Below are 9,261 nucleotides of genomic sequence, written 5' to 3' on the forward strand. Positions count from 1 at the left end.
AAAAAAAAAAAAAAGTTAGCTGGGCATCTATAGTTCAAGGCTGCAGTGAGCTATGATTGCACCATACACTCTGGCCAGGGTGACAGAGCAAGACCTTCTCTCAAAAATAAAAAAAGTAGGCTTGGCATCTGTAGCTCAGCAGCTAGGGCACCAGCCACATACACTGGAACTGGCCGGTTCAAACCTAGCCCGGGCCTGCCAAACAACAACTACAACCAAAAAATAGCAAGGCATTGTGGTGGGCACCTGTAGTCCTAGCTACTTGGGAGGCTGAAGCAAGAGAATCGCTTAAGCCCAAGAGTATGAGGTTGCTGTGAGCTGTGATGCCATGGCACTCTACTGAGACTCTATCTCAAACAAATAAATAAATATAAGCCCTGACAAGCATTGCGTTGGAAGTCTCAAGCTGGTGAGAGGAGAGGGGAGGCAGCCTATCCAGGGTCAGTAGTGCTCCTGTAGGAATTTGAGAACAAGTGCACTGTCAGTCCCTTTTAACAACTAACAGGTTTGGCTAGATGACTGAAAATCGAACATTTAGGCTGACGGTAAGACCACTTCCAATGAAAAGACAGGAATTAGTCTTCTATAGCTGCAGGTTTCACATTCATGGATTCAACCAGTTGTGAATTAGAAATACTCAAAAGAAAAAAGCTAATTAACAATACAATTAAAAAATACAGCATGGCAAATATTTACTTTGTATTAGGTATTATAGGTAATCTAGAAATGATTTAAAGTATACAAGAGGATGTGCTTAAGTTATATGTAAATATTATACCATTTTATATAAGGGATTTGAGCACATTCATGAATTTTGGTCTTTGAGGGGGTCCCAAAGCTAATCTCCTGCCCCACTGCAGTGTCTTTGGAGGAAGGGGGCCATCTGCAATAAATGGAATAAGGACTAACTAGGCTTTTCTATGTACAGAGATCTCTAGCAAAATGCTGGACTAGACCCCATCCACTGCTCACCTTCTCAGGACAAAATTCAGGATTGCTCTGACGCAATTTGCTGGGTCTGCCTTTGATAACAGCATAGCAAAACATGGTTATCACCATCACGAAGAGGAAATAACTGGTGTGCATGAGATGCAAATTTATTAATGAACGATCATCCTAAACAAAGAGAAAAAAACCAGAAACAATGCCTGCACTGAGTTACTGAAGGATTTGAATATTTAGTTTTGGAGACAGTATCCACACCCCCTAGACTTCCTTCAACTTTCAGTCTTAAGCTGAAAGAGGAGGTTTCTCCTCATCTCCTCAACTACCAAAGCTGGATTGCATCAAGTGAAGACACAGTGTTCCTGAACTATGTGTCTCTGTGGGAACCACCCACTCCTTCCTAAAGCTGTCCACTGTCCTTTGCCCCGGCTTCTGCACTCCCACACTGTCCAAACCCTCCACCCCCACTCTTCTTCCCTCAGAAGAAGAATGTCCTCAGATTACCCTCTGGTTCCATGGCTGACAGCCTGGCCTGCACTTCTAACTCCTGGTACACCTCCAGCAGGAAGGCCTCAGCACACCACTGCCCCAGGGGTGCGTCCCTCCTTCTGCTCTTCCCCACTTCTCTAAGTCCCTGGCTGAACATACTGTAGTCATCTCCATTCACTCGTCCCTGACCTCCCATACAATCAATCCCCAGGCCTGAGAACCCGGAAATGCTTCCATTCCTGTTCCTTCACACATCTCCACACCTCACAGCATCTGTGTTGGGCCCCATCCCGTTTACACATCAAGGGGCAGCCCAGTCTTCCCAACACTGTCTTACCAACCGCCTACAGCCCCAACACAGTAGTGACTGCCCTGCCTAAGGAGAAAGGCCAAATGCCTTGGCTGGCATGAAGGGTCTCTGGGACCTGGCTTTTGCCCACCACCCAGCCTGATCCCCACGGTTCACCTCTGTGGCCCTCTGGCCTATCAACTGCCTCAACTTCATAAATGAACTATGGAAAAGGGACATGGATGAGGCAAAAAAGAAGAGAAATCCAACATCGAGGCATTTTACAAACTACAGCAGTCTGTTAAAGTGGTCTCAGATCTCAGTGGCAGGCTAAGGGAGCATATCACCTGCTAGGAGAGATGAGGGTTTTCTCCTTTCCTCTGGGTTAAGTTACATCCCAGTCAGGGAGACTCATCTCCTTCTTCTACTACTTCTTTTTTTTTTTTCTTTCTTCTCTACTACTTACTTCTATCTTTCGGAATTCCACACAGCACTATCTACTGTTCATATCGACACTAACCAAATATTCTTCTATGGTTGCATGCATAAGTCTAAGACTGCATAAGTATCTCTTGTAACCCCCATGGGTTAGGCAAACAGCAGTTGCCCAATAAATAATTGCTGCTGCTGAACCAAACAGAAGATGAAGAAAACAACATTTTTCTTAACCAAAAGAGTGCCAAGTTTTTCTAAGACTTCACACGACTCCCCTAGTCTCGTTGGAAATCTAGAGGGTCAGGGTCTACCAGGTGTGGCCAACCTGTGGCCTTGAGTGCCACATGGGACCATGGGAGGGCTATTTGGCTTATCCGTGGTATCAGATATCATGAAAATTATGCATGGACCTGCTTTTTGCTCATCAGCTTTTGCCAGTGTTTGTGTATTTAATGTGTGACCCAGGACAACTCTTTTTCCAATGTGCAGAGACGTCAAAAGATTGGACACCCTGAAGCTAACCCAAGGGAGTAAACATGACCTATGCTAACAGTTCTCACACACATATGCACATGCACATACACGTACACGTGTAAACAATTTTTCTCACTTACATCTGGAACAATAACTGTAAGTTTGGGATTTAAAGCATGATAGACCTTCCCAATGGCCCCCTTATAACACCAGAAAGGATTGTAATCTTGAGCATATTTTGTGTTGGCATCTCTGGCAGTTGTGAAGATCTTGTACCAGAGCGTGGCATTGCTGTATGTGTCAGGAACACAGTGTGGTGGCTGTCTGCAAAAGAAGAGAGGGAAAGAAACATGCTCAGTGACCAGAGACATTTTCTTTCCTTTTTAAGATAGAATTTCATTCTGTTGCCCTTGGTAGAGTGCTGTAGTATCACAGCTCAGAGCAACCTCAAACTCGTGGGCTCAAGCAATTCTCTTACCTCAGCCTCCCAAGTAGCAAGGACTATAGGCACCTGCCACAACACCCAGCTATTTTTCAAGACGAGGTCTCTCTCTGCCTCGGGGTGGTCTCAAACCTGGGAGCTCAGGGCAATCCACCTGCCTCGGCCTCCCAGAGTGCTAGGATTACAGGAGTGAGCCACTGTGCCCGGCCCAGAGACATTTTCTTTTACCAGCACTACAGCACTTGGCACAACACCAAACATAGCAACACGTGTGGAAAGTGAAATAACAGGAGATACACATAACTCTGATGATGTTTCTTTGAGATAAATACCATTATATGTTTAGGAATCTTAAAAATACATAAACTCATAACAGTAAAAGAAATAGGGATCTGACATTTAGGAATCTGGGTGTTGGATTTTTGCCTTAGAAATTCAACCCACATTCTCTCACATATGACATGGCCAAAGGGGTCCCTAACTCCTTTTAAGCCTATATTCTCAAATTAAATCTAAATAATTTTTAGTTACAAATGGAAGCTTCATATACAAATTTCTGCATCAGGTATTTTTATTTATTTTTATTTTTTATTTATTTTTTGAGACAGAGCAGCAAGCTATCCTCCTGGGTAGAGTGTCATAACATGACAGCTCACAGCAACCTCCAACTCTTGGGCTCAAGCGAGTCTCCTGCCTCTGCCTCCCAAGTAGCTGGGACCATAGGCACCTGCCACAACGCCCAGCTATTTTTTTGGTTGCAGCCATCATTGTTTGGCGGGCCAGGCCGGATTTGAACCCACCATCTTACGTATATGTGGCTGGCGCCTTAGCCACTTGAGCCACAGGCACCGAGGCTTTTTTTTTTTTGAGACAGAGTCTCACTATGTTGCCCTTGGTAGAGTGCCATGGCATCACAGCTTATAGCAACTTCAAACTCTTGGGCTTAAGCGATTCTCTTGCTTCAGCCTCCCAAGTACTTGGGACTACAGGCACCCACCACAACGCCCAGCTATTTTTTTGTTGCAGTTGTTTTAGCTGGTCCAGGCCAGGTTCGAACCTGCTACCCTTGGTGTACGTGGCAGGCACCATAACCACTGCACTACAGGTGCCGAGCCATCTGCATCAGGTATTATAATACCAAATCATGTTTAACTTATCTGTTCTTGTCCTACAAACCTCCAAAAGTGTAAAAATAGATAAATCCCAGGATAATTCTTATTTAAAAAGGATTCACCACAGAATTCTTTTAAATAGGATATATCTTTTTTTTTTTTTTGAGACAGAGTTTTACTTTGTTGCCCTCAGTAGAATACTGTGCTATCATAGCTCACAGCAATCTCCAACTTTTAAGCTTAAGCAATCCTCTTGCCTCAGTTTTTCTATTTTTAGTAGAGCCGGGGTTTCACTCTTGCTCAGGCTGCCCTCGAACTCTAAGCTCAAGCAATCCATCCTTGGCCTCCCAGAGTGCTAGGATTACAGGTATGAGCCACTGTACCCGGCCTAGGATATATCTTATGTATTTCACAGATTTATTCTCTTTTACACAGAAAATCATTGTCTCTTTTACAGAGAAAGGAGAAACAAACAAAAAACAAACAAACAACAGCAACAAAAGAACCCTAAAGGCAAAGCAATAACACTGACTGCCACTGAAAAAACTGAAGCAAACATTGTAGAAACAATTGTTTACTGCAAAATAGGTTCCATTTATACTCCTGATTCTAAAACAAACTCTTTCTGGATAATGGAGATGAACAAAACCTTTATCTTTGAGAAGCTTGGCTGTAAGGTCAGTGTCTAACCTTGCTGAGCCCAGCTGTTCCTGTTCTACTCCTGTGGGAAAGGCAGCCCAAGAATATCCAATGGCAAGCAGATGCTTGGATTGCCTTGTTGAAGTACTAACTTTCTGACATTTATATGCAGAAATTAAACCTTTAAAATTCCAAATTAAATAATCCTTTACAGCTGTGGGGCTGCAGGCTGGAAAAAATTGTCTTCTATGAAACGGGTTGGTCCCTCCTATCACTTGTATCACTGCCTGAACTCTGCCTCCTTTCTGAACTCCCCCCTACAACCACCCTCACCATGAAAAAACTGTCTTCCATGAGACCATTCCCTGCTGCCAAAAAGGCTGGGGACTGCAGCTTTAAAGAGGTCTGAGTAGTGACAATTCTACAAAGAAATGCAACGTGAGCCATCCTGACAATTTACGTAGCCCAGACTGATGGCAAATGCAGCTTATCACACACATCCACTGGATGCTGTTAACACTTACACGGTGACAGGGAACACACCAGGGGTGGCTGTGAGGGTCATACAGGTTGTGAACACCACCTGCTCACAGTGACCATGAAGTGCACAGTCATCCGAGCTCCAAGCCGTAGGCAGGGTAAAAGTAATATTTATCTCTTCGTGGGCTTCTCTGCCTATGAAAGAGAAATCCTTTTTCGGTAAATAAAGGCAAGTTCATACATTTATTAGTCTCTGGCATTTGAATAAATTCTGAAATCACACCCACCCAGCAATCACCTATGACCCCAGATAGTGGGACTTTAGGAAGAACAGCCCTCATCTGGACAGTGAAGCCTGCTCAACTAGTAGAGCCACAAACTGACAGAGAAGGGCCAGACAGGCCTGGAGACCCTCAACAAGAGCCTCCCGAAGTGCCTGAGCTGGAAAGCCAGGCTGTGGGAATCATCAGCACTGTTTCAGCATTTGTATAGCACTCTTACTATTTTCAAACATCTTTCATATGCATTACTTCACTTAAAATTTGCCACCCTGCCATGGACATGACCAAAGATATGCTGCTGCTGTTTCCTTTTAAATATGAACAAACTGAGGATCAGACGGTTTAACAGACTTCAGATGGCACTGGTCAGGTGATGAAGCTTAAATTAAAGCCAAGGTGGTCAAATGTCACAACCGAAGAAAAAGGTCCACTTGCTGCATGGAAAAACTCAGAAGTCAACCATACCTTGACTACCAAGGGAATATTGTCACCTCTAATAGCCAATATGTGTAGTAGGCTGGCAAGCATTCACAAATTCTTTCAAGGATATATATACTGTATGTTATGTATTTATTTTACAGTAAGACCTCTGTAAGCTAACCACCCAAGGGACTGTAACAAACTGGTCAACATAAGGCACTAGACCTACTGTACCGATATGTACATGTGGTGCATGTCCAGTCTATGAAAATTAAGTCAACTTGAGGAGGTGGTCAACTACTGAGGTTCTACTATATTTATTTATATATTTATGTGTGTATGAATGAATGGATAAACAATACAGTCTCAGGTGGTGCCTGTGGCTCAAAAGGGTAGGGTGCTGGCCCCATATGCCGGAGGTGGCAGGTTCAAACCCAGCCCCGGCCGAAAAAAAAAAAAGAATACAGTCTCACACTACTGTCAGACCAGCATGTAGTGGCATCACCATAGTTCACTGTGACCCCAAACTCCTGGGTTCAATCAATCCTCCTGCCTCAGGCTGGTCAGATGGGACTACAGGTGTGTACCACCAAGTGGCTTAAGTTTTCAATTTTTTTGTAGGGGCAGGATCTTACTATGTTGCTCAGGCTGGTCCCAAAGTCCTGGCCTGAAGCAATTCAGGAACCTTGGCCTCCCAGAGTGCTAGGGTTACAGAAATGAGCCATTGTGCCAGCCATCCTTTAAGAACTTTAATAAAAGGTTTTTGGTAACCAAAGAATCAAAAGTTATTCTTCCAAGGCCTAGGCCTCCCATATGTTCCTAGTTAGTCCAACTTTCACTGCTTTCCTTTTATTTATTTATTTATTCATTTTTATTTTTTTTGAGACAGAGTCTCAAGCTGTCACTCTGGGTTGAGTGCCATGGCATCATAGCTCACAGCAACCTCCAACTCTTGGGCTCAAGTGATCTTCCTACCTCAGATTTTCTATTTTTAGTAGAGATAGGGTCCTGCTTTTGCTCACGCTGGTCTCGAACTCCTGAGCTTAAGCAATCTACCTGCCTCAGCCTCCGAAGAGTGCTAGGATTACAGGTGTGAGCCACCACGCCCAGCCTTTCACTGCTTTCTTATCCTTCTCCTAAGTCACATCCCACCACTGTATTTTTTTGTTACTGTTATTTTGTTTTTTGAGATAGGGTTGGTCTCACTGTATCGCCCATGCTAGAATGCAGTGCCATGATTATATCCTGTAGCCTTGAACTCCTGGGCTCAAGCAAAGCAAGACTCCTGCTTCAGCCTCTGGAGTAGCTGAGACTACAGGTACATAGTCTAAGTCTGAGTTAAAATTTAGTGTTTGTAAATATTAAGGCCAGAAATAGACTTTACAGTTTTTTCAGTTTCTTGAACTTATGTTATTGAAAGCTTTTACTGACCACTGAAAGTCAAGCACTTTGCTAAGGGAAGATGTCATAGAAATGGTTCCTTCTTGATTTTGTGTGATTGATATTCAACAAATGACACATGTACAAAAATAAAATACAGTATGATGAGTAAAAAATCATACATGGCTAATCCTCTGTCTGCCTTATAATAGTTGTTGCCTGAGAAGTCTGAAAAGATCATGGTTAACACTCACATACCTGAGAGTCCAATCTGATGCCCTAAGATGGTTGAGTACAGGTGAGTGACATTGCGAGAGTACCCTCCAAAGGGTTTGAGTGGATCCAGGGTTAGGGTGATTGCAACTGAGATATTAACTGGGCCTGAATCCTCCAGGGTCTGGGGGGACTGTGTGGATGCTCTGGCCTGCCCGCTGGTCATTGTGCTTTCTGGAGTTGTAGTGTCATTCATGAGATGCTTTAACGTTTCATTCTCTGATACGCAGAAGTCCAAATCATTAAACCGTAGCAGAAAAGTATTCCAATCCTTCCATAAAGTGAAATAAAGAGAAATGAGTGCAAGTAGTCTCAAAGTCTCCCGCAGCAGGAGTACAGTGATGAGTCTCAGTGTAACATCACATCACAACAGCAAACTACAATTCAGAGCTGATCATTTAAAATAATGACAACAGGGCAGTGCCTGTGGCTCAAGAGGGTGAGATGCCGGTCCCATATGCCAGAGGTGGCGGGTTCAAACCCAGCCCCCGCTAAAAACGAAAAAAAAAAAACCCAAAAATAAAATAATGACAACACAGCCACCACCTGCTTGTGTTGGTAGAACAATGTGACTTTCCTAATCATATTCATAATCTAAAATGTGAACTCTTTGTTGGCATGAGGTATTACATAAACTGTGAGATTAAACCAAGTTATTCAAGAAAATGTTTCTTTAGAAACATCAACATATTATACTTATAGAAAATGACCTAGCCTCAGAATCAGACTTGGAAAGAAAGCTTGAACAAAAAAGTAAGACATTAAAATAGAAGCATTAATCCCAACTCATTTAGTTGTGATAATTTTTTAAATGAGGCTATCTTAAAATAATTCCTCAAAACATCAATTCCATACATCTCGCTTTCTCTCTAGAATGCACAATAGTAAGAAATAGCAATACTCATTTGGTGCTTTTTGTCCCTTGTCATGGACTTCTGATGCCACTTTAGAGCAGGAACAATTTCAAAAGGAAGGGCACCAGGTATTTTCAGCCTTCTCTTAATATCTATATTAATGATTTAAATCATAAGCGAATTTCACAAACACATACAGCCTAATTAACTACCAATACCAATGAAGTACAGGGTCTATTTTAACTTTAGCAGAAACCCAAAGGTAAACTCATGCTAAAACAGCAACTACAAACCTAACCTAGTCTGTTACATATAACTTCTTTCTCCCAAGCAAGATTAGTTTAGAAAAATTGCCAACCAAGATACACTTCCAATTACTCTAACATTATGCTGATTAAAAATGCCATGTAAGCAATCCCCAAGCAGCCAAGCAAGTCTACCTTTACAAATCACCTTTAACTGTATTTGACATTTAATAAGATTGTGACGGGACCTATCAAATTACATTTTTCCTAACACTTACAAACTTCGCTGACTATTCCAGCACATTAGGATTGAAAATGAACACTTTAGTCTCAGCACTACATATCCCAAACATAAAGACACTGAGGTTCAGAGCAAATTAGGGACTGTCCGATTCTTGCTGAAGGTAGAATCAGCATTAAGTTCTGATTTACAGCATAAAACTTTTTTCATTCACCACTGCCTTCTGTACAACTTAGGTCCTTATTTTTTTTTTTTTTTTTTT

At 42.5% G+C, this 9,261-nt stretch overlaps 1 protein-coding gene across 2 annotated transcripts in view; it reads right to left on the minus strand.

Moving 5' to 3' along the window:
* The window catches only part of TMEM248 (transmembrane protein 248), a 40,924-nt gene that overhangs the window by 1,847 nt on the left and 29,816 nt on the right, over positions 1–9,261 (minus strand). For both annotated transcript variants that reach the window (XM_003794213.3, XM_023515687.1), the window contains 4 exons: positions 7,645–7,930; positions 5,350–5,500; positions 2,773–2,956; positions 973–1,116 (listed from right to left, as the gene is read on the minus strand). In XM_003794213.3, the coding sequence (XP_003794261.1) occupies positions 973–1,116; positions 2,773–2,956; positions 5,350–5,500; positions 7,645–7,930 (765 nt within the window). The remainder of the gene's footprint in view (positions 1–972; positions 1,117–2,772; positions 2,957–5,349; positions 5,501–7,644; positions 7,931–9,261) is intronic.

The sequence above is a fragment of the Otolemur garnettii genome, unplaced genomic scaffold (assembly GCF_000181295.1).
Source record: "Otolemur garnettii isolate 467f Iridium unplaced genomic scaffold, OtoGar3 scaffold00077, whole genome shotgun sequence".
In the NCBI taxonomy this organism is placed as follows: domain Eukaryota; kingdom Metazoa; phylum Chordata; class Mammalia; order Primates; family Galagidae; genus Otolemur; species Otolemur garnettii.